Below are 26,938 nucleotides of genomic sequence, written 5' to 3'. Positions count from 1 at the left end.
AAAAATAGTAACAAAATAATTTACACAGTACCAAAAACTAATATTGAAACACTGAAGTAAAGTGTATGAAATAACACAGGATTATTCATTTACCTAAAGCTAGAAGGGGCTTCAAAGATTTAGCAAATTTAGAAGCTAAAGCAGCACAGGGAGACTATCATTCAATAAGCATTTATTAAGCATTTATCATGTGCTAGGCACCTTGCCAAGTTCTAGAAATATGAAGAAAAGCAAAAGTATGGTCTTTGCCTTTCAGGAGCTCACATTCTACTGAACAGAAATAACATGCAAACAACGACATAACACCATATACACATAGAGAAGATGTAAAGTAATCCCAGGAAAAAGACACTACAAGTGATCAACTTTTCTAGGAAAAGTTTCCTAGAAAAGGTAGAATTTGAGTTGAGTCTTAAAAGAAGTCAAGGAGTTAAGAGGTAGGTGGAGGCAAAGACATAGAGCATGCAAGGTATGGGAGGACAGCCCATAAAAAGGCAAAGAACTGGGAGTTGGAGTGTCATATACAAAGAAAATCAAAGAAAGCAGGTAGGTGTTCCTGAAGTATAAAGTATGTGAAAAAGAGAAGTGTCAGACAACTGAAAAAATAGGAAAGGTAAACCTTGTGAAAAGCTTTAAATGCTGAATGTAGCATTTTATGTATGATCCTGGAGGCAAAAGGGACGCACTGAAATTTACAGAATCAAGGAGGATAGAGAAAGATGAGAAATCAACATAATGAGATATGTTTGTTTTAGGGAAATCACTTTGATGGCTGAGTGAATAATAGGGTCAGAGGAGGCGAAGACCCCAATTAGAAGGCTACTGCAATAGTCCAGATGCAAAGTGAAAAGAGTTTGTACCTGGGTTACGGCTGTGAGTGGAGAGAAGAGTATGAATGAGATGTTTTAAAGGTAGAAACTAGAAATGACAAGACTTGGCAAAAACTGGATATGTGGAGGGAGCATGAGAGAGGAGTTGAAGATAATTCTAAGGTTGCAAGCCAAAGTTTCTTTGGAGGATGGCATCATCAACAATAAAGAAGCTAAAGAGGGGAGTGTTTGGGAAAAAAGATGTGTTCTGTTTTATACATGCTGAATTTGAGAAGCCTATCAAACATTCAGTTCCTCATGTCCAAAAAGCAACATGTAATAATACCATACCAGAAGTCGGGAGAGGGCTAAGAGATGTATATGAAGATCTGAGAATCATCTAAGTAGAGATGATAAAGTCATGTTTGGCAGAGCTAAGACACAATCACAAATTTTAAAAATATTGACTTTTTTTAAAAGGGTTAAAAAACACCTCTATTTCTCAGTTCTTACTGGTCTTCATAATTAGGTAAAATTAAAAGAACATAAATCTGATTTCTTTCTGAGATATTAAATTTTAATAAAGCAACCTCCTTTGAGGACTTTTGTTAGGGACTGAATAAATTAATAATTACCTGTAGTGATGTTATGGATGCACTGTGACCCTGAAGAACTGCCAAAGGAGCACATGTTCGTAGGCACCACACTCGAATCATTTTATCACAACTTCCAGCAGCTATCATGGTGTTTTCATAGTTCACAGCCATATCTGATATCTCAGCTGCATGGCCTCTTAAAGTAGCCAACAATCTTCCATCATCTGTTGCCCAGATTTTTACAAGGCAATCATCAGAACCCTTAAAAAAGTAAGTATTACAAATATGATTTTTCCCATTTAATTGTAAAACATTAATATTTACAATGACCTACTTCTCAACAAGTACATTTTCAGGTACCACTGAACATAAATTTTTAAAAAATTGTTATATCATCTGAACACCTGACATAACAAAACCTAAAAATGCAATGATGAAATGAGTAAGAAACTTGTGGCTTAAAAAAACCTATAGGTTTTCTATTACTCTAAGAAGCCAGAAACCAAGGAGTTTATTTCATAAATTGTTCACATAAATCTAGTTATACATTTTTTGTGGGTGGGATTTAAGTTTTGTCACTAAGAAAATAAGTTACATTAGCAATAAACACATATACACAAAGATACATAGACACAGGTTGACTAAAAGATTTGAAATGTTTTTACATAATGATACATGTTAAAAGTTCCCTCCAAAAACATTTTAGGCATTCTCATTAAAAAAGGCATTTACAGACAGATCTGGATTAGTGAGAATTATGAATCTCATGAAGTAGTCAAAGTATTCAAATTTAAACTATTAAAATGGAAAACACTGTATGGCGCTCTGTATGTTTTAAGTCACATTACAAGTTTTGCTTTTCTGGTGCTGAAAAAGTGGTCTTTTCTTAGACCAAATCCAGAACAAACAATATGTTTATGGCAAGTTTCACTTCTAAGTCACATAATAACCTCAAGAAAATAGTAATAAACATTCTGATACCTTTGTATAATTTCTTTTCAGTATTTCTACAACTGTCCCTGATCTCAACATCCACAGATCTTATCCTGTAAAATACTTGTCAGTATTTTCCCATAAATAGTCCATAAAAGGATCTACCAGGAAAACTTCTTAGAGAAACTAGTGTATCACTTGGACTATTCATCTCTTATATTCCATTCTGATAGATAATTAACTCACCCCATTTTTCATTCATACAAATCCTCAACAATGTTAGACTTGTCCTCACAAGCAAATGATCTTTGATAATGTGCTATGGGCAGGTTATGTCTACTATCCATCATCACCCTTCGAGCTTTATTTTTATTGCTACGAGAGAATGGTATTCAATAATATGCAGTGATATAGTATCATTCATAGAGAGCACTGATCAAAGAGAAGTACTTTTGCATTATTTAGCAGTTTAGCCAGATTATGACATGTACCTAGACAGGCAGTTTATTGAATCAGGTCATCATTATGCATGCCTTGAACAATGGCAACAATAGTCAAATTGGGCTCAGAATTGAGTAGGAAGAGATTGGATTGCCTTTGGCCAACTATACAGAAGAGAGCTGAAAGTAAAGATGTAGAGATATTGGTGAAAAAAATATGTTGGATTTCTTGATAGTGAAAATGACTGATAAAAGAGATAAATTTAAGATCATTATACTGAGAGTAGAAGAATAGAGGAAACAGTAAAGGAACTAATAGAGATATGAAGAAAACTAGGCCAAGTATCAAGCAATAGGGGACAAAAATTGTTAAGAAATCAGTTGATTTAATGACTTTCTCCACTACCATTAGCAAAGAATTGGATATTGTAGGAACCAGAAATAACATAGGAATTTTGGAATACCTGAAAGTCCAGTTGAAAGAAAGAACCTACATAGCATATTTCAAGACATTATCCAAGAAAACTGCCTTGATATCCTAGAATCAGTAGGTAAAATAAAATTTGAAAGAATCTACCAATCACCTCCTGAAAGAGATCCCAAAATGAAAATTCCTAGGATCAGAACCCCCAGCTCAAAGAAAAAAAATGCTTCCTAGCAGCTAGAAAGAAATCAAATGTTGTAGAGCCAGTCAAGATCACGTAAGATTTAGCAGTTACCACATTAAAGAAGCAGAGGGCTAGAATGTATTTCAGAAGGCAAAGGAGTTAGGATTAAAGCCAAGAACTACCTACCCATCAAAACTAAGCATAATCCTTCAAAGAAAAAAAAAACCCACTAGATATTTAAGGAAATAGATGCCTTTCAAACATCCCTAATGAAAAGACTAAAGTTGAATAGAAAAATTTGACTTTCAAATATATGACTCCAGAGAAGCATAAAAAAGCAAATACGAAAGAAAAATCATAAGGAACTCAGAATAGTTAAAACTGTTCAGTTTTCTATATGGGAAGATGATGAATGCAACTTCTAAGAAACTTATCATTATTAGGGCAGTTAGAAGAATTCTACACAGAAAGAGAGTATAGGACAGTAAGTCAATCATGTTGGGATGACGTTTAAAAAAATGAATAGGAGAGATTGAGTGATGCCCAGGGAGAAGGGGAAAGTAAAGGAAGAATGGGGGAATTTATGACACTTAAAATAGGTGCAAAAGGGGAGAGCTTTTACAAGGGAGTAGAAAATGGGGGGTTGAGAGGGAGAATGCTTGAATCTTATTCTCATTGGAATTGCTTCAAAGAGGAAAACTATATATACATACTTAACTGATAACAGAAAATCTATCATACCCAAAAGAGTAGTAAAAGGGGAAGAGGAAAGCAAGAAGTAGAATAGGGGGCAGTGGTCAGAAGCAAAAAAGATTTTAAATGACAGACAGGATAAAAAGAAAGACGGGGTGGCTAGGTGGCGCAGTGAGTAGAGTGTCGGCCCTGGAGTCAGGAGGACCTGAGTTTGGATCCAGACACTTCGCACACACACAGACACACACACACACTAGCCACGTGACCTTGGGCAAGTTACTTAACCCCAATTGCCCTCCAAAAAGCAAAAAAACAAAAAGAGAGATAAACAGAAGAAAATAGAATGGAGTAAAATGAAATTAGTAATCATAACTGCAAATGTGAAAGAGATGAACTCACCCATGTAAAACAAAACTAGATAGTAGAATGAATTAAAAACCAGAATCCAACAATATGTTGTTTACAAGAAACACTTGAAGCAAAGAGAGCTGGAGCAGAATCTATTATGCTTCAGCTGAAGTAAAAAACGCAGGGATAGCAATCATGATCTCAAAGGAAAAACAAAAATAGATTTAATTAAAAGTTTAGGATAAGCAGAAAACTATCTTGCAAGATACCATAGACAATTAAGTGATGATCAATACAAAACACATATGTACCAAATGGCACTGTATTCAAATTCTTAAAAGTTAAAATAATAATGGCAGAGAAGAGTTAGAAAATGTTGCATAGTAAACTATAGGCATATGAAGAAGTACTCTAAGTCACTCTTGATTAAAGAAGTGCAGATTAAAGCAACTCACTACCTCACACCTATTGGGTTGGCTAATATAATAAAAAAAGAAAATGATAAATGTTGGAGAGAATATAGGAAAACTGGGGCACTAATGCACTATTGGTAGAGTTGTGAACTGATCCAAGCATTCTGGAGAGCAGTTTGGAACTATGCTCTACGGGCTATAAAACTGTGCATACTTTTTGATCCAGCAACACCACTACTAGATCTGTATCCCAAAGAGATCATAAAAAGGGTAAAAAGACCTACATGTGCCAAATATTTATAGCAGTCCTTTTCATGGCAGCAGAATATTGGAAACTGAGGGGATGCCCATCAATTGGGGAATGGCTGAACAAGCTATGGTATATGAAGGTAACATTCAATAAGAAATGATGAACATGCAAATTTCAGAAAAACCTGGAAAGCCTTGTAGGAATTGATGAAAAGTGAAATGAGCAGAATCAGGAAAACATTGTACATAGTACCAGCAACCATGTGTGATGATCAACTATGAATGACTCAGCTCTTCTCAGCAACACAATGATCCAAAACAAGTATAAAGGACTCAAGAAGGAAAATGTTATCTGCATCCCGATAAAGAATCGATGGAATCTGAAATCAGATCACAGCATATTTGTTTTCCTTTATTCTTTCTCATGGTTTTATTTTTTCCTTTTTATGTTTCTTCTTTCACAACTGTGATGAATATGGAAAAGTTTTTACATGATAGCACATGTATAAACTATATCAAACTGCCTACCATTTTCAAAAAAGGGGAGGAAGAAAAATTTGAATCCCAAATCTTGTAAAAATGATTGCTAAATATTTTGATATGTAACTACAGAAAAAAAATAAAGTACTATTAAACATTTTTTTAAAAAAAGTATACTTTTTTCTTAGGTATACATGGCACCTTCACAAAAACTGACCATATATTACAGCATAAAAACCTTAAAACCAAATACAAAAAAGTAAAAATATTAAATCCAGACCATAATTCAATAAAAATTACCTTTAACAAAGGGCAGTGAACGCATAAAAAAATGACAGCTAAATTATTTAATCCTAAAGAATGAGTAGATCAAAGAACAAATTATATAAACCGTAATTTCATTAAAGAGCATGACAATAATGAGACAAAATTCTAAAATTTACTTATTCAATGCCATACCAAGCAAAACACTGAAGAATTATTTTATAGAGCTAAAAATAATAACAAAATTCATCTGGAAGAACAAAAGATCAAGAATATCCAGTGAATCAATGGGAAAAAAAAGTGAAGTTTTCTTCAGACCAGCATTTCTAGATTTCAAACTATATTACAAAGTGATAATCATCAAAACAAACTGGCACTGGCTAAGAAACAGAATGGTAGATCAGTGGATGAATAAGACTAGGTACACAATACACATGGCACACAATAATAAATGACCATAGTCATCTAGTGTTTTATAAACTCAAAAGTGTAAGCTTTTGGGAGAAAGATTCACTATCTGACAAAAGTTGCTGGGAAAACTGGAAAGCAGTTTGGCAGAAACTAGGCACAGATCAACATCTCACAGCATGTATCAAGATATGGTCAAAATGGGTAAGTGATTTAGACATAAAGAGGGATACCATAAGTAAATTAAAGGAGCATGGAAAAATATACCAGTCAGATATATAGACAGAGTTTATGACTGAAAAAGAGGTTGAAAAGATCAGTGGGGAAAAAAAATGCATAATTACAACTACATAAAATTAGAAAGTTTTTACACAAAGAAAACCAATCCAGTCAAAATTAAAAGGAAAACAGGAAATGGGGGAAGGGATGGAAAATTTACAACAAACTTCTCTGATAAAAGTCTCATTTCTCAAACATATATGGAACTGAACCAAATCCATAAAAATAAAAACCATTCTTCATTTGATAAATGGTCAAAGGATATATGAACAGGCAACTTTCAGAAGAAACCAAAGCTAGCAATAATCCTATAAAAAATTCTCTAAATCATTACTGATTATAGAAATGCAAATTAAAACAACTCTGAGTTACCACCTCACACCTAGCAGATTGGCTAACAGGACTGAAAAGGAAAAGTGATAAATGCTGGAGGGGATGTGCAAAAATTGGGACACTAATGCATTATTGGTAGAGAGCTGTAAACTAGTCCAACCACTCTAGAAAGCAATTTGGAACTATGCCCAAATAAAACTATAAACCCTTTGACCCAGCAATACTACTATTAGGTCTGTATCCCAAAGAGATTAAAGTAAAGGGAAAAAGATCTATTTGTATAAAAATATTTATAGCAGCTCTTTTGGTGGTGACAAAGAACTGTAAATCAAGAAGAGGCCCACCAATTGGGGAACTGCTGAACAAGTTGAGTAAAGGAATACTATTGTGCTATAGGAAATGATAAGCAGGATGGTTTCAGAAAAACCTGAGAAGGCTTATATGTACTGGTGCAAAATGAAGTGAGGAGAACCAGGAGAACATGAGACAAAGTAATAGCAATATTATTGGGATAATTCAACTGTGAAGGAGCTATGTTACAAGTCAATTCCAAAAGACCCATGATGGAAAATGCCATCTATCTCTAGAGAGAACTGAAGAACTCCGAATGCAAATTAAAGCACCCCTTTTTTTTAACTTTATTTTTCTTGTTTTATTTTTGTCTGTTTTTTTTTTAAATATGGCTTAATATGGAAATAATTTTCATGACTTTAAATGTATATAAATGTATAATCAAGTTGCTTGACTTCTCAAGGAGGAGGCAGGGAATTATGACCTCATAATTTTTTTCAAGTTCCTAAAAAATTATCTTACATGTAACTAGGAAATATTTTTGTTCAGTCATGTCCAACTACTCACTGTGACCACTGTGCCAAGTTTTCTTGGCAAAGATATTGGATTGGTTTTGCCATTTCCTTCTCCAGCTCATTTTACACATGAGGAAACTAAGGCAAACAGAATGACACAGCTAGTAAATGTCTGAGGTTGGATTTGAAAACAGGTCTTCCTGATCCTAGACCATGACCCCATACTCTATCCACTGCACTACCTAACTGCTTCAGGAAATATTTTTTTAAAATAAATAAAAATATATTAAGGAGGGAAGGAGGAGGGAGAACACTAATTGATATTAAATATTTAAATGCAATGGGAGCTAGTTACTGGTCCCTAACAAAGGGAGGAACACAAGCCAATAGGGATCAGTTGATGGCAGTAGTGAAGTGACACCTTAATCGATTCTTCAGGGTCATTCCCCCTATAACCCAGAGAGGCTTATGTAGCAACCTGGGTCTGGGAAAAGGTCAAGGTATTATAATCTACATTTTGATAACCATATGTCAATTAGTTTCTTTTATAATTCAATGTATGTCACTATGTGCATAAAAAGTTTAATTGTGGGAAGAAGAAAACTATAAAAACTAGCAGGAGATCTCAAACTTTTCCCTGATAGCTAGATAAATCTAATCATAAAATAAATAAAAAGTCAAGGAGATGAACACAATCCTTAGAAAAGTTACATCTGAAAAACCTCTGGAGAATAGTATTCCAATACAAGCAATTCCCCAACTGTCCACAACACAAGTGGTTGAGAACCCCTGTTTTACAAGAAGCCTTTATGGATTCTTCCAATTTCTAGTGTCCTCCTTCCCAAACTCTCTTATAGTTAACTACTTTGCATTTATTGTCTTTATATTTGTTCTGTCTACAATTACAAACTTGTCTCCACCATTAGAATGGAAGTTTCAAGGAGTAACGACTGATTATACATCATATTTTTAACTTTTAGCACCTAGAACACAGCTTGGCACATAGTAGGTACTTACTGTTTGATGCAACTTCAGCATTGCAACAGAGGTATAAGACAGATGGTTAGGACATGGCTTAAGGTTGCCATTAAATCCTTTTTCTTTAAAAGTTTCATGAAGTAACTCTACAATTCTGAAACTGGTGGGAAAACTGATTCATATCTTCCATATCCACAAAGCTGAACTGCACTAGAAAACCAAGAGACTCCAAAGAAAACCATGCCCCACCCAGGATAAGTTGATCACCTGAAATCTTACCACCATGCAGGACTGACTCAGATTTTGACACTCAACAAACACACCCTTCTCAACTTACCTCTAGTTGCCTCTCCCTTGACTGGAAGACTGTCAAGTGGAGCATTAAACTCCTAAAGCCTTCCTTTATAGATAGGCTCACAAAGTTCCAGGCTTTGATTCTGTAGTAACACTCCATGTGACACCATATCTCCTGGTACTCCTAACCTTTCATTTTCCTTCCTCCCCTCTCCATCAAACTATAAGCTCATTGAGGGAAGGAACTTTTATCTTTTTCTTATTTGTATCCTCCAGCACTTAGCAAAATGTCTGGCACACAGTAAATGCTTAAAAAAAAAAAAAATATATATATATATATATATATATATATACACACACACATATATATATATACATATATATAAAATTTAATTTATACTTAACTCTCTCTCCAACAGGGAAGTTTACTTGGGAAACCAAATTAAGATCAAAAGGTTGTTTATCAGATATGCTGAATGAAAACAAGGAAGATGCCTACAGGACTAAGTCTGCTCAATTGGAAAAGACTGGGTTGCCTCCGGAACCCTAATTTGCTCCCATCAACTCAACAACTAAACTACTTAAATTTCCCCCACTCATTTGACGTTCAGGTTGCCTTTTCAGTTTTAAGGATTTATAGCAGAAGGTCATTGATTATTTTGGAGGAAGAATCTTAACAAAGGGTACAGATCTCTTTATGGCTTTTTTCACTAATTAAGAATGCATGCATAGTCATAATACTACAAGGGGTTCTCTTTTCAATACTAGGCTTTTTGGAGTATTAAATTTTTTAAAGAAATGAGGAAAAGCAGAGCTAAACTTCAATTTCTACTACAATGTCTTCAAGCCATCTAAAATGAATAAGCAACAGTAACAAAAATATAATGTGAGCTCCTGGAGTGCAGGGATTTTTTTTTCCTTTCTTTGGAACCCAGTGCTATTAATAAATGCTTGTTGACTTAATGACTTGCTTGCTACATGCCAAACACTAAGGTACCAGTCCTTGTCCTTAAAGAAGTTACTTTCTAAGAGGAAAAGTACAGACATTGGGAATTGGCAAGGGTACTCTGGTCTGAAAAGGTTCAGGTATGGCAAGAAGTTAGAGATAAAGAAAGAAGTAATTTGATTTGATTTGATTTGATCTATACTTATATAAATACTTATACAACTAGAGAGGAAGAGAGGTGAAAAATGACTGGGGCTTTTCAGAAAGACAAGAAAGAGACAGTCACTAATTAGGAAAGCAAGGTCCCAGGGCACAAATTCTTTCAGGCCATTATTTCTTCTATGGCCTCAAGGAAGTTAGCCAAGAAACTGCCTTTCTACAGAACCTCCAGACCACAGGAGACCACCACCCAGTTTTAGAACTCCTACCTTGGGGCCAAACTCTGCACAATTGAGCAAAATATTCACAAAGTCCACAGTATCAAGCCAGCTCAGAAACCAATCAGAGCATACTTCACATCCCATGGGAGGGGGTAGGGGCTGGGGTGGAAGAATTTACCACAGCTCTCTTCTTGCTTTTCAGGAATGCAACCAGTTTCCCATTTTTTCTCTAAGAATAGAAAGCACATCAATATTGTCCTCTACAAAGGATATGTTAACCCATCCCTTATGGCTCCATTTATCATCACAGTGACTTACTGGACTAAAATATCCTGCCATGGTCACCTATGTGCATTGTTTCCTCCTATTAGTAATAAGAATTGTTCCAGGAAGGCATGGACTATCACTTTTGTAGTTCTATCTCCAGCATTTAGCACAGTGTCTGGCACATTTGACAAACATAGTAAGCATACTTAATAAAAACTTTTCACATATATATTGTTCCTTTTTCATTTCCCACTGAGTGACCTAATTAAATTCATAGCTTATTCCTATATTCTATGTTTAAGTGATATATACACCTAATTACAAGCTAATTTAGGTTAGATATTGTTAAATACTCCTTCAGAACACCATTATACAGACAACACACTGAAAAAATTACGAAGGCAAAGCTTACTACCTAACAGATCATCTGGCTAGCTGGCTGGTCAAATATAACGTAGACAAAAACAAAATAAACACAGGTTTATTTAATTATTTCTATGTGGGCCTATAAATTTAATATTAAGAGTTAGTCTCAAAACAAGAATTCTTGTTTGCCACTATTTTCTGGCAGAACACAGTCTTCCAGAAAAGCAAAAGTAAAGGGGTTTGCTGGGTTTTTAATAAAATAAACTTGGTCTTTCCTGAATGATAATTTTTTTCCCTAATTCTCACTGCTAAGTTATTTTAAGAATAATACCTCTAGCTAATCCTTGGAATTTTATTCTTCAAAGATCCATAAAAGATTGACAAAGACATTCTTTTTTCCTCTGGTACTCAGAAACTAACAAAAAAAAAAACCCTTTAATGAACTAAGTTTTTTCTTTAATATAGGTTCAAGATTCTCATTCTTTTAATTAAAGGTTTGCTGCCACCTACAGGTATGCTAGTAATTATGATTTTAAAATAGAAACTTTGAAGTTTGTTTCTCTTCAATCAATAACAAATACAAGCCTGTTAATTTTCTATATCCTGCCATCATTAAGTCAATACAATAATATTTATTATGTTCCTACTATGCAGGAAAAGAGGAAAAAAACAATTATCTAATGAAAAATTAAAAGTTAATCTATTACCTGAAAAAACACTTTTCGTATGATTTTTCATATTTTCCAAAGTATAGAATTTTTTGCTCCACTTTCCACCAACCCTAAATTCAGCATTCCATCTCCCGCTTCCGTCTTTTCACCCGTAGGTTCCCCACACCCATTTGTCTTTTCACCCGTAGGTTCCCCACACCCATTTATGGAATGTGTTCTCTCTACTTACACTTCAATCTCTTGGAATCTTTAGCTTTGTTCAAGGCTTATCTGAAATACTACTTCCTCCATCAAATCTTTCCTGATATTTCCAAGTGGTAATTCAGTAGAAAAAACAATGGCCGTTGAGACAGAGGCCAGGGTTCAAATTCCATCTGTAATGTTTGCTTACTACCTGTGTGACCTAGAGCAAGTCATTTAACCAGCTGGGTCTCATTTTTCTCATCTGCAAAATAGAGGGATTAAAATAGATGGCCTCTGAAGTTTCTTCCGGCCCGAAACATGGTGACATCAAACTGCTTTGTAATTATCTGTTATCATGTTATATTTCCTAAGTGGGATATAAGTTCCTTGAGGGTAGGGTTTGTTTTTCTTATTTTTGTCTTCACATTCCCATCACTTTGCATAGCACCTTGTGAACAGTAAATGCTTAACAAATATTTCCAAATAAACATTAAAATTGTTGAATTGAAATAGTACTAGCAAAGACTAGGTAAGTCACAGTCTACAGTCCCTCTGTCCTTATAGAGTTTCAAATAGCTTATTAAGCATGCAAATTACTTATTACTACAATGATCTTGTAATATCTCTGAAGAGGGTATTATCATTGTTAGTACAAATTACAAATCATGTATGCTTTCTAATTGTAGGATAATCTTGTCCGTCTTTTTCCATAAATCCTCCACAGGAGCCACTCAAAATGTTAGACAAGACTCTTACTAGCTGGTGACCCTGAACAAGACATTTAACCTGCCTGCCTCAGTTTACTCATCGGTAAAATGGGGACAATAGTTTTATCTCAGACTTGTGAAAATGAGAAACTTGTAAAGAAAGGACCTCAAAAACTTTAAAAGCACTATATAAAATGTTAGCTATTGCTATTCTTTTCTACTCCATGGGTACTAGTATACAGGTGTCACTTTTCTCTTGCTCTTATCATGTGAATAACCCACCTCCTTTTCCAATCATACAGTTTCTCCCTGATACCCCCCACCTCTGCAGAGGTCACTGGAAATAAACTGCAGATATCCTGTGTTTAATGTGTTTCTCCATTGCTCTTTGGGTCACTCACAACTTTGGTGTCACAGAATAAATGTAGCACTTACTAGTACAGACACTGTACTAAGTGCTGGAAAAGCAAACTCAACAGTGAAGCAAGCAGTCCCTGCCCTCATGGAGCCTATTACATGCTAGAAGGGAGAAATGATACATATAACTAAGGAAAAGCCAAGGAAGGGAGTTTTGGTCTAGGGAATCTCAAGAATGGTGAATGAAACCATCTATCCACAAGTAATGAGGGTATTGATTTGGTTCCAAGAATAAGAAGTGGAAACTGAAGACCTCTTGTGTTAAAGAATTAAGTTCATGACAAATATCTGTGATATTCAAACTGGGCAAGTATTACTGACTGGGGGATAAGAGAAAGTTGTTTATGGAGAACATGATATTTAATTTATGTGAATAAGGTATGAATGGAGAGAGGGTTAATAATTGAGCGTGAGTAGAAGACATTCTAAGTACAGGGAACAGTAAGAGCCAAGGTGGGGAAGTAGGACAGGAGGGGAAATGTATTAAGGACAGAAAAAAGGCATTTAATTAAAACAAAGCCTCATGATCCATTCTTGGTGAATTCTCAAAAACGATAGCCAGGAAACCCAAATTGATAGTGGCTACTCCCCTAAACATCCTAGAAGAGAAATTATGGAATCCTAGAGTTGAAAGTAGCTTCATAGGTCTATTCCAACATACACATTTTTTAAAAAAAATTCCTTCAATCAAACAAAATAGAATTACTTTTTTCTTTATGGAAAGCCTAAATTTTATTTTTTTGCAATTTTCACCCATTACCCCAAATCTTCCTCCTGAGGCCAAGCAAAACAAATCTAATTCCTCTTCCAATCTTAGCTACCCTAGACTGAGCCTCCCCCATTACTTCATTCAAATTTCTTATGGCATGATCTTAAGACCTGTCACTATCCTGGCTTCTCTATCACTGTTGATAGAGGTTGATAGGGGTCTCAAAGTTCATCTAGTCCAATCCATATATATGAGTAAACCAAAAAATTAAAAAATCCTTTCAACAATATACCCAGAAAGTGGTCATCTAGCCATTTCTTCATTACTACAATGAGGAGAAAAACTCATCACATTACTACTTTCCAAGATGGCCCACTACATTTTTAGACAACTATAATTGTTTTTAAAAATCTCTTTTCTTAACATTAATATGTATTTGGATCCCACCTGCTGGCTCATAATTCCTTTCCCTCTGGGGTCAAGCACAACAAACCTAAACCTCTTTCCACATGATAGTCCTTCAAACACTTGAAAAAGAGCTCTCGGGGCGGCTAGGTGGCGCAGTGAATAGAGTACCAGCCCTGGAGTCAGGAGTACCTGAGTTCAAATCTGGCCTCAGACACACAAAAACTAGCCGTGTGACCTTGGGCAAGTCACTTAACCCCAATTGCCCTCCAAAAAGAAAAAGAGCTTTCATGTCCCTTTTCTCTTCTCTAGGCTAAACCCTCCCATTCCTTAAATTGATTCTCACATAGCATGATGACCTTGAAATTATTACCATCCAGATTTTCCTCCTTTGGACACTCACCTACTTATCAAACTCCTTCCTGAAACTGAATATAATACTCCAGATATAATCTAACCATGGTAAAATACATTGGGACTATCACCTCTTTCCTTTTGTATGAACATCGATTCAACTCATCAAACAATGACACGTATATTTTATACTTACATGGTATACGTGAGAGGCAATATGACAACAGGTAGTTATAGAGCCAGTCTCAGTCATGATATTATATATAAAATATGTGTATAAAGGGCTTTAAAAACTTACAAGTACTATATAAAATTAGTTAACTCTATCTTTCCCACCCATATTCTATTCATTTTTTCTATATATTCGTTCTATGTATTTATTTCTGTATTTCTATGACTTCCTATCTCTTTTATCTGCCTTTGTTTCTGATTTTCTCATGTCTTTCCTACATCTCTCTCCTTTCAAGTCACCATAACATACAGCTATATTTTTAAAATGGCGCTTACTTGTTTTTACTATTACTGTGTTATTACTTTTTAAAAAACTATTTGTTTTATTTACTGAAGGTGTTAAGTACCCTAATCTTAACTTTAAATGAGAATAAATGGACTTCAAAGTGAGTTATTAGCCGTCTACCTTCACATGCTAAATAGTGTTACATTTCATAAAGAAATTAAATAACTAAGACATGAAGAAAATAAACTAGGAAATGGGGGTGGAGGTAGAGAGAAATAAATTCTAACCAGGTAGGTGTTTCCCTCTGTTCTCACAATAACATTTCACTAGGAAAACATCTTATCTGTTCTAGTCCCTAAATTGTAATGAATACCCCACCCCCTGCATCTTGTCAGTTCACTTATATTCATGTGTTGTTTGAACTATACCAGTTTGTCAACAGCTTTCAAATAACTATAGAACTAAAAATTAACCTATTATAGAATAATAACTACAAAAAAGTTTCCAATCTAGCAATAAGTTATACAGGCATATATGACCAACCACCTTATTATAAATTAGTGAAACTTTATTTTAGAGTCAGTTAGATCAATAGAAATCATGTTCATAAGGTTATATAAGCCAAATAAATGACTTTGGAACAGTTTGATAATATACACGAGTTCTGCTTATAATATTTAAATATTATAGTAAAACTATAGTAATGTGTTAATATAGTCAAAAAATATAGGTCAAAATATCAGATTGTCAGATGCTTATAGCATGAGTGAGTTATTAATTCTAAACCAAATAGGGAATTTGATAAAATCTCTTTACATTTGTAACCTGCTTCATTAACACAGTTTGAATCAGTGCATAGCTACAGTCATGGAATATAATTGACTAATATTTGTTGAACTGATACAAATAAATAAGAATTACTCAAATAAACATCACCCTCAATAAGTTTTAAAACTTATCTGACAAAAGACTCATGATGGAAAGAGATATCCACATCCAGAAAAAGAACTAGAGTCTGAAGGCAGACTGAAGCCAACTACTTGCTCTCTTTTTTTTTGTTTTGTCTCTTCTTTCTCACTGTTCACTCCATTGGTTATAACCCTTCTTTACAACTTGACTGTCCTATATTTGACTGCATGTTGCCATGCAAGTGTAGGACAGGGGTGGGGGGGGTGGGGGAGGAATTTAAAACTCAAGGGATTGTGGAACTGAATGTTATAAGCTAAAAGTAAATAAATAAATTTAAATTAAAAAAAAAACCTTATCTCAAATAGATGCCTAGAACTCATCATTTATGGCTTTAGGATTAGCAATCCCATATATCTCAAACTCACAAATAAAGGAATATGGAGATTTATAATCTTTAAGGTTTACCTAATTAGTCTCCATTCCATATATTATGCAGCTTCTGGGGATTTCCAACTGACAATGACAGTATCAACACATACCCTCCAACAATCAACCTAGGCAATTATAAGACTTCAAGAAAATCAAAAGTAGCTCTTCATAAGTAAAAGAAAAGGATCTTTGGCTAAACTAGCACTTCACATATGCCCTTAAATTTAATTCCATAACAATGGAAAATAAATGTCTATAGTATATTTTTATAAATGTTTATAATACATTTTTATACGTTTACCTGAGAATAGCCAATAAAAAGTTACAGGAACATTTTGAGTTTAGTGGAAGAAAGTAGATAGTAACAACAAAAAAACAAATTATATTCTTACGCTGTTAATACAAGGGTTTCTCCTCCTATCATTCTTTTGACTCCTTAATAAAGAAAAAGAAATAAGAACTAGGCCCAGGCGCCAAAAAGATGAAAGAAAAAAGACCCAGACACATGAAAATATTCATTCACAGCAGCTCTTTTTGTGGTGGCAAAGAACTGGAAACTAAAGGGAATGCATCAATTGGGTAAAGGACAAACAATATACAGTATATGAATGTAATAAAATACCATAGTGATATATAATTGTTTCAAAAACACCTGGGAAGATATGTAGGAACTGATGCAGACTGTAATAAGCAGAACCAGAACAATTTATACAATAACAATGTTGTAAAAATGAACTATGAAAGACCTGAAAACTCTGATCTGCACAACCACATAATTCCAGAGATGGAAGGATGAAGAATGCCACTTATTTGCCTGAGAAATGATGGACTCAAAAAGAGAACATGAAGATTGATTTCCACAGTGAAATTTGGCATACTGTTTGTAAGTTTAGTAAATATCGTTATTATTCTATTTCACAGTGAAGTGGTAAAAGTTAGATAAGAAAGGGTAGATTCCTAATATTAAAAGTGACTGCTGTCAATTTTATTTCCATTAGTGCCAGAATTTTTTTTAAAAGTGGCAATAGGTTAAATTCCCCACATGCTGCCTATTTAGCTGCTTTACAGATGAACGGGTATGTAAGGTAGAAAAAGAAAAATAGGTTTCAGTTTACAATCAGATTTACATAACTGAAGAAAGAGATTTATTATAATTTACATAGATATACCATACCACTGCTAGCTCCCATCTGCAAAAGGAAAAATAGGGGTTTCCATTTAAAAATTCATTTTAATGTCCTCTCTCATAAATCCACACACCAATGAATTAGCCAAAACTTTAGGGCCATAAAGTAATATTTAATAACCTGCTGCCTGACTCTTATTTCACCCTAATGAACTTAAGTAACACCTCTGAAAGTATATTATTCACAGAAAATAAGTATCTTATATAAGATAATACTACTGAATAAACCTTCCTTTTCTTCACTTTCAGAGGTTAAAAAAAAATCATAAACATATCCAAGGACAGCACATTCAAATGCCATAATTTTAATGTACTTTAGCAAATTTCTATGCAGAATAAGAACTAAAAGATAAGGACAAGTATGAAATTTCCCTTAACTTTATAGAGAAGAAATATCCACATGATATTCCTCTTAAGGTTTAAAACAAAACAAAAACATCTTAATTTTCTGTTCATTTACATGATTTAAAAAAAATAAATCTTTGAGATACTTCTAAGTTGGAATTAAAATTCTACTGCAAAATCTCAAACTACAAATGAATTAAAATGATTTTTGGATATATACTAGAGTTTAATGAGAGGCAATCTAGAGTAATGGACAGCTAGCTAGCCTCAGAGCCAGGAAAACCTGGGTTCAAGCAATGCTTCTGGTATATACTGACTTAGAGACTGGGAGCAAGTTACTTAACCTTCAGTGCTCTAAGCAGTTCAACAAAATCATAAACTATAGAGAACTTACCAACCTCTTCATTGGCAGAGGGAGTTTCCTCATCCAAGGAGCTCCCTATACTCATAAAATCTCAGGTTTAGTTCACATCCCTATCTTAACAAAGTTTAATCAAAATTATGTGTGTATGTATACACACACACACACGTATATATATATATATATATATATGTATATATGAATGATGTAGCACTATATTATACAGCATAAATACATCTATCACATATTTCCAACATTCTTGGATGAGGATGGATATGTTTTATACCAAACCTTAAACTATGGCAAATCAATTTACAACAAAGACCCAAGTTTCACGTCCTTTTTTTTAAAGTTAAAAAAAAAAACTATTTGAAAAGCTTTAGGGTTATAATTGCCATGTATTTATCAATATAGCTATAAAAACCTGGAGTTATTTTAAGTTACATCTTAGCTATCTGAAAACTGTTAAGATGTGAAATCTGGCCTATTGTTTAATTTTTTAAAAATGATAAATAAAAATAAGCACTTACAGTAAATATTCTCCTTCCAGTTCGATCAAAAGTTACACAGTATACAGAAGATAAATGTCCAAGAATTCTTTTGTGCATTTTCATGTGCTGATACACTGCAGTAGGTACAAGTCGCTCAAGTCTGTACTTCCCATTCAGTCTCCTTGAAAACAAAGTATCCGCTAACAAGAAAGAGGGGGGGGGGGAAAGATTTCTAAGTAACATCATGATTTAGTTTTAAGACTACATTTTGATTACACTTACTTAAAATGAAGTTTTGTATTCATTACTACTTGGTACAGATATTTATAGAATACGTCTTATCATTTATATAGACCTTAACTAAAAGTCACTATAACCATTTACATACTTGAGATACTTTACATGTTACTACATTTGATCTTCATATAATTCAGATGGGTAAAGCGGTAATTAATCCTATTTATTCCAGAATAAGAAAAAGAATTGAGTGACTCTCAATGTTACATAGGTGCTCAAAAGATTGAAAACCCTAGTCTCTAGACTCATATTGTTAGAAACTATAAGGGATCCTTAGAGAATACCTAGTTATATACTTGCTTCAAGTTATGTAAGAAATTAGTAGCAGTTTAGGATCAGAACCCAAGTCCAACCCAAAGGGGAATGATAATTTAGATGTTTTGTCTCAGTCATCCAAAGGCTTTAAAATTACTTTCATTAACAAACCAGTAAAATGATTCTAATTTTCACATTTCATTAAGTAGCAGTTCATAGGCTTTAACTTCACACAAATAATTACATTCACAAAATCTCCATATAAGGAAGCTCCAAGAAAAATGTCAAGGAGCTTAATTTTAAAACAATGAAATTGTCAAGTATAAAAGCGTATGTTGATTTCATTCAAACTTATCAAGTTCTCTACAGAAATTATACTTTATCATCAGTTACTGATGCTGGTGTGTTCACTACAGTCATCTTCATGGTGGTTGTGGTCCTTTTACAAAAAAAACTTTTCATTAATATTGCAATATGTGATGAACAAGGAGCCCAAGAACTATTTTCTTGCTTTGGGGCATATAAGAAACTCCACCTGCCAATTTTTTTGTTTGCCATTCTAAGGGCAATCTGTATGCAATTCTCCTTTAATTACAACTTCCTTCTTTCTTCTAAAAGTGTTGGGGTTTTGTTTTTGTTTTTGCTTTTTGGAGGGCTACTGTGGTTAAGTGACTTGCCCAAGGTCACACTACTAGTTTTTATGTTAAGTGTCTGAGGCCAGATTTGAACTCAGGTCCTCCTGACTCCAGGGCCGGTGCTCTATTCACTGTGCCACCTAGCCTCCCCTCTTCTAAATGTTTTTATCCAGAAGATAAAGATTAGTATGATTCAGCTCCTTCAACAATATGCTCAGTCACTGGTCACTGAACAAGGATTTCACATTCAGCACAGCACCAGTCAACTGAGATTTGTTAATGGTCTAACAACTGTGTGATTGTGAGCACCCTCTCCCCAGACTTCCTAAAAGTCTGCCACCAGTAATGCAGAAGCACAAGTAGCCTACACAAGACTGTGGATTCATTTTAAAAATTTTTTTCCCTGTTTCATGGCTAAAAACTGTTTCGTCACTGGAAGCCTAGCCTACTGGTGATGTGCCTGTTTGTGACTGCTCCTCAGAAAATAGATCTGGTCTATCCCTGGGACCACATTTGGAACCTTTTCAGCATGGCAGAACCTGCCAGATCTTGCACTCCCCTGGCATAACTTGCTAGAACCCAAGGTCAGCAAGCACCACAAAGAATCATCAGAGTAGGATTTCTGTGGAAGACATTCAAAGCATAATATTTATATTTAAGACAAAATCTCAAGGCTCTTTAGAAGGAAGCTTACAACTTTGTATACCATCCTAACAATCCTAAAATATATCTACCCATATTTTTAAAAACTTCCTCTCAGAAACCTATCTCACAAACTATTCCATTTCACTGCTAGCCTGATGCAGTTATTAAACTTATTTTTTACTATGTTCAGCCAAATCCACTTCCCTGTGACTTCTACTTACTGATATTATCTCTGCCTTTTGAGGTAAACATTTAACTTCTTCCACCTTCCACACAGTCATTCAAATATCTTAAGGTCTCTCTATCCTCCAAATCTTGTTCCTTCAGGTCTCAAGTCTTAATTCACACGATAGTGGCAAGACCTGCTTCTTCAAACAACAGGTTTTATCAGAAAACTAAGCTTTGGCAATGTCAAATGCAATGTAATGTTTGGCAGAAAGAAAAAATCCTACAGATGTGACTGTGTTGTGACTTCCACTATCCTTTAAAACCATGCATCAATATGTATTTATTTATTGACAACGCAGAAGCATCAATAAATGAACTAGTGTAGTTAAATGCTTTGATCAATTTAGTACAAGTTTATGACTTAATCTCTACCCTGAAGAAGCTTACAATCTTGTTGAGAAAGGAAGAGTTACCCATGACACAAACATATAATATTTCTTCAGTATTTCAATGATTCATGATATCAACGTGGGTACTTTCAGATTATAACCTCTCTAATTTGGTAGAAAGCTACAGAATATAAAATGTATGATAAAAATGGTATTAAACTAGTGGTCAAAGCTCTAAGTGCCATAATTTTGCTAAGGCAAGGTTGACATGAGCTAAATATTTGAAGAAAGTGAAATGGAGACTTATTGGGGGTAGGAGGAATAGTAAAAGTAATAAAATAATAAAAGAAACAATCTGACTAGCAAAGAGAATTCATGATAGGGAGTGGGAGGAACAAAGATTGTATACAGTTAACACATAGACTTAAAATAATCAACTAATGAATTTGGACTACAGGCAATGTTTTAAGATCTTGATCAAGAGTGACACCATGAAAATCATACAACATTCCACCTGCATTCGTCTGGAAGAAAAGCATAAAGGTTGAGAAATGTACAAAATGCCTAAATCAAATTTAAAAAGATTATTTATTACCTCTTCTCTTACTAATTTTTTCCCTCTCACATTTTTTAAAAATCTTTTTTATCTTCCTTTTCCTCGACAATCAATATATTTATTAAACCTCTAGTCCTCCTTGATGGATTACTCATTATTATTATTATTCCTGTCTTAGCTAATCTCCAAGTCTTTTAACACACAAAAGGTTCTCTTTGCTGAAAACTCATTTTATATTTTTGCAAAAACTACCTCTATAAAAACCAAATTGCTTTGTGATTGGCCATGACAGAAAAAAAAAAAAGACAGCCTGTCGGCTGGATAGGATGCCTTTTTTATCTACCTATGAAAAGAACTGAATTCATCAAGCTAGGAGGGGATAATTAGCTAAGTGAGGGAAAACGTTGCTATCTTGCAGTATATGTTTACAAAGACATTCTAAATCAGAATGAACCTATCAGATGCACTCTCATTATGAAATTTCCTTAAAAAAACAAAAACAAAACTAATCTACATTTTCAATACATAACATAGTAAATATAATAATTTAAAAATAACTTCTTGGGGGGCAGAACAGAAGCACGACATTCCCTCGACTTCGGCTTCCACCTTCCCCAATCCATGTAAAAAGGGGACTCTAAACAAACTTTGGAGCTGCAGAACCCACAAAATGACACAAAGAAGCTAACCTCCCGCTGAGGACAACCCGGCAGGCGGGCAGGACCCAGTGCAACGCGAGCTCAGCCCCACGCTGAGGTTTTAGCCCCAGGGCAGGCCTGACCAGCCACCAGCCAGAGGGACTCCAGATCAGCAGTAGCTGTGGCCGTTTCCAGATTTATCAACACAAAGATGCGAAGGACAAAGTGAGAGGTCAGTGCAGTCTGGACTTTGGGACCAGTAAGTGAGAGTACGTGGCTTTTGGCCCCCCCCGGGGTGAGAAGCCGCTGAGAGGCCTTGGCACAGCCAGCCAGCACCATGTGGCATCTTCAGCTCCTGGCCTGCAGAGTGTAGGGGGACCAAGCATCAGTCTGAGGGGTTATCGCTCTTGCTTTAACCTGCTTGGATATGGATTCCAGTCTAGGGGGGAGTTCCTGGGGTGTGTGTCCAGCTTGCCAGAGAGTGTGGAGACCTCAGAGAGGGCACCCATCTAATACCTCTGGCAGTTGAGAAAACCCCAGCGTTTGGGATAAAAGCTCCCCTGTCTGGTGGCAAAGTTCCACTGTGGCGAAAAGCCCAGGGGTCAAGTGACTGAGGGGCGACATGACCAGGCAAAGGATACAAAGCAGACAGAAGATTCCAACATTATACTCCTATTTGGGGGACAAAAAGGAGCAAAGCATGGAACAGGAGGAAAACAGTGAAGTCAGAACTCCTGCACCAAAAGTTTCCAAGGAAAATACGAGCTTGTTACATGCCACAGAGGACCTTAAGAAGCAGATAAGAGACGTGGAGGAAAAATTGGGAAGAGAAATGAGAACAATGCAAGAAAATTATGACATGAGAGTCAACAGCCTGACTGAGGAAAATAATAGCTTAAAAAACAGACTGACTCAAATGGCAAAAGAGGCTCAAAAAGGCAATGAGGAGAAGAATGCCTTTAAAAGCCGAATCTGCCAGATGGAAAAAGAATCTCAAAAGCTCAGTGAGGAGAATCATTGCTTCAGAATTAGAGTGGAGCAAATGGAAGCTAATGACTTTATGAGAAATCAAGATGCTTGTTAAACAGATCCAAACAAATGAAAGAACAGAAGGCATTGTGAAATATCTCATGGGAAAAACCACTGACCTGGACAATGGATCCAGGAGAGATAATTTAAAAATTACTGGACTACCTGAAAGCCATTACCAAAGTAAGAACCTAGAAATCATCCTCCAGGAAGTTCTCAAAGAAAACTGCCCTGATGTTTTAGGACCAGAGGGCAAAATAGAGGTTGAAAGAATCCACTGATCACCTCCTGAAAAAGATCCCCAAAAGAAAACTCCTAGGAATATTATTAGCCAGGTTCCAGAATTCCCAGATCAAGGAGAGAATATTACAAGCAGCCAGGAAGAAACAATTTGAATATTGTGGAAACACAATCAGGATAACCCAGGATCTGGCAACTTCTACACTGAGGGATCGAAGGGCTTGGAATATGATATTCCAGAGGGCAAAGGAGCTGGGATTAAAACCAAGAGTCACCTACCCAGCAAAACTGAGTATCACGTTTCAGGGAAAAATATGGTCATTCAGTGGAATAGAGGACTTTCAAGTATTCTTGCTGAAAAAACCAGAGTTGAATAGAAAATTTGACATTCAGATACAAGAAGCAAGAGAAGCATGAGAAGGTAAACAGGGAAAAGAAATCATAAGGAACTTATGAAAGTTGAACTATTAACATTCCTACATGGAAAAACAATTAACTGTAACTTATGAAACTTTTCTCAATAGTTGAAGGGATTAGAAATATATATATATGTGTGTATATATATATGTCTATATATGAGGGTATATGGGCATATGAATACATGTGAATGTGTGTATATATGTTTATAGGTATACATAGACAGAGGGCACAGGACCAATTTAACAGGAAGGGATGATACTTAAAACGTGAAATTAAGAGGTGAGAGGAATATAATGAGAGGAGATGGGAAGAGACAGATTGGGGTAAACTATACAGAAGAGGCAAGGGAAAATAGTTACAATGGAGGGAAAGAATAGGAAGGCAAAAGGGAATGGGTCAACCTTATTCCCACTGAATCTGGCTTGAGGAGGGAATGAAATACACACTAAATAGGGTATCTCACCCTCCAGGAGAGTAGGGGGGGAAGGAGATGAGAGGGGGGATGATGGAAAGGAGGGCAGGCTGGGGGGGAAGGGAAGTTGGAAGCACCCACTTTTGAAAAGGGACAGGATCAAAGTAGAGAATAGAACAAGTGGGAGGTGGGATAGGAGGGAGGGAAATATAGTCAGTCTTTTACAATATATCTACTATGTTATTGTTTTGCTTTAGCCACACATGTACAACCTATACTGAACTGCTTATCTTCCCAGTAAGGGTGGGTGACAAGGGAGGAAGGGAATGAATCTGGAACTGAAAGTTTTAAAATAAAAAATTCAAATACATATATGTATGTATGTGTATATACATATATATTATTATTAATACCATCTTACATGTAATTGGGAAATAAGATATATAGGCACTGAGGCATAGAGATACACTGGAAAAGTCGAAAGGGATATGGGAGAAAATATGGGATAGAGCAGATTGGAGGAGGGGATATCTTTTGGACTGCTATTTTGGGGCGGTGGGTAGGGGAAAAACGGGTAGAAAATTTGTAACTCATAATCTGACAGAAATGAATGATGTAAATCAGAAATTAATAAAGCGTTAAAAAAAAACTTCTTTTCCCAAATAACTCTTATTATTAAAAATTTAATTCCTTACATGGAAATTCAAATATAACTCCTAATCCCAGCACACACAGATCAATAATGTTATACAAAATCCCACTAAAATAAAATCAACTCACTAATTTAAGCAATTAAATTATATTTTCCCCACTAAATCAGGAATCTCTAACCTCAGGTCTAGGAGGCTTTGGATAGAATTCAGGGAGTCCATAACTTTGGATGCCAAAAAAAAAAATTACATCTTTATTTTCACTATCACTGAACTGCAATTTAGCACTTCCTTCAATTATAAATGGGGACAACAAACATTACTCTGAGGAGGGGATCATAAGTTTCACCAGACTGGAAAAGGGTCCATGACATAGAAAAAGGATAAGATTCCCTATAGGAAATGGTCTTCCATGCTTTGAGGGTAGATAGACTTATTATTTTCTGCCTTGGAAATGGGTAGATTTTTTTTTTTTAGCTTTATATCTGTGATTTCATTGGGGGTCATGGCATAGAAACTCATTTCACAATGTACAACCCATCTATAGATTGTAGTTTTAGAAATGTACTAGAAACAATAGCTTGCCCAAAGTTAAGTACCTACTATATCAGAGATAGACCCGGAGTCTAGTTCTTCTAGACTCCAAATATAGCTCACAACAGAAAGAGTATTCAAACTGAATGACCTTAAGTAATTCACTCAACCTTTGCAGATCTTAGCTTTCTCATATGAAAATGAGGTTTCTGGACTTGTAATGATCCACTCCAGTCCTAACCTAAGATCCATTTTAATCTCAATCCACTAGATCATGCTGGCTATAACATTATCATTCAAATTTTTAAAAAGATGACTAGCCACAAGAAAAAGAGATTCACGATGTTAGTGGAAACACATTCAACTGATTCTTGCATTATTCAAGAAAAAATAACTATACTGCTCAGACCCTTTAACCTCCCCCCCATCCTATTACTACATATATATGCACAGGCACAGATTATATAGGTGTATATCTAAATCTAGATAGATACACATACATATACAGAGATTATACATATACACACCCCCTAAGTTAAAAATGAAAAAACTCCATGTAACTAAAAATTCATAATAGCATTTGAGGAGGGAGTAAAAAAACCAGAAAGAATTATCTTCCTAAATTTGGGAAGGGGCTGAACAAATTGTGGTTTCCAATGCCAAGGAATATGACTACACTGTAAGAAATATAAAATGTAAGGAATTCAAGAAAAAAATGGGGACACTAGTATGAACTAACATAGCATCTACCGTGTGCTAGGCAAATGTGCTAAGTTCTTTACAAATATTATGTAGTACCAGAAGGGAAAATAGATATTACTATAATGTGAACTAAAAAAATAGTAAAGGACAACTTTAATGAGATAATTGCAATGATAAATTTTCATTACAAATTAGAAAGGATAAAAACATGCTTTCTTCCTCTTAACAGACATATAGAATCCTTAGCTCACTTAAAAGATCCACTCAAAGAAGCCCATTTTGATCAAGCCAGTTATTAGTGATTTCTACTAAGAAATACATTTTGTATTGTATTTTCTAAGTAAGCTCATTTAGGGACAGAATTGTTTTGTTATACAGCACAGTGATTGGCACATATAAGCACATAATATTTCAATGAATGAATTTACAATTCTCAAAGACTTCAGAGATCCCATTTCTAGGGCTTACTTTGCATGTAAAGAAACAGAAAGTCCCAAAAGGTTAAATGCTTTACAATTTCTGTCTCTTACATAAGAATTCTTAAGGAATTGAAAACTTTTCTGCAGGGTTTCTTCTCTTCAAATTTTGTATCTGACTGCCTATTCCGTTTAAGTTCTTCCTTAGTGCAACTAGACAGTAGTCTTCTCTACCACTAGAAGAAACCATTTGGACTCTCCTCATTTCCCCCTTGACAATGCCAAGAAGTCATGGAGTTAACTTTTTTCACCAGAATCACATGTAACTAAAAGTTTTCTGAGTTATGGCAATGTAGGGCTCCAATAAGAAACAGAAAATTTCTTATAGTCAGAGATAGTACTCAAGTTGACCTGAGCTACTTAGTCTTGTCTCTAAGG

General features: G+C 35.1%; 1 protein-coding gene across 1 annotated transcript in view; it reads right to left on the bottom strand.

Annotated features, from left to right (window-relative positions):
* PHIP (pleckstrin homology domain interacting protein) overlaps positions 1–26,938 on the bottom strand; it is a gene marked incomplete at its 5' end in the record, with an annotated part of 195,766 nt that overhangs the window by 132,067 nt on the left and 36,761 nt on the right. The window contains 2 exons of the mRNA XM_069067044.1: positions 1,445–1,666; positions 18,554–18,714. Coding sequence (XP_068923145.1) covers positions 1,445–1,666; positions 18,554–18,714 — 383 coding nt within the window. The remainder of the gene's footprint in view (positions 1–1,444; positions 1,667–18,553; positions 18,715–26,938) is intronic.

The sequence above is a fragment of the Petaurus breviceps genome, unplaced genomic scaffold (assembly GCF_028583685.1).
Source record: "Petaurus breviceps papuanus isolate PSGF00001 unplaced genomic scaffold, PetGlider_PUasm1.0 90734, whole genome shotgun sequence".
Lineage (NCBI taxonomy): Eukaryota > Metazoa > Chordata > Mammalia > Diprotodontia > Petauridae > Petaurus > Petaurus breviceps.
The sequence above is the reverse complement of the archived record's forward strand: the minus strand, read 5'-3'. Positions and strand labels throughout refer to the sequence as shown.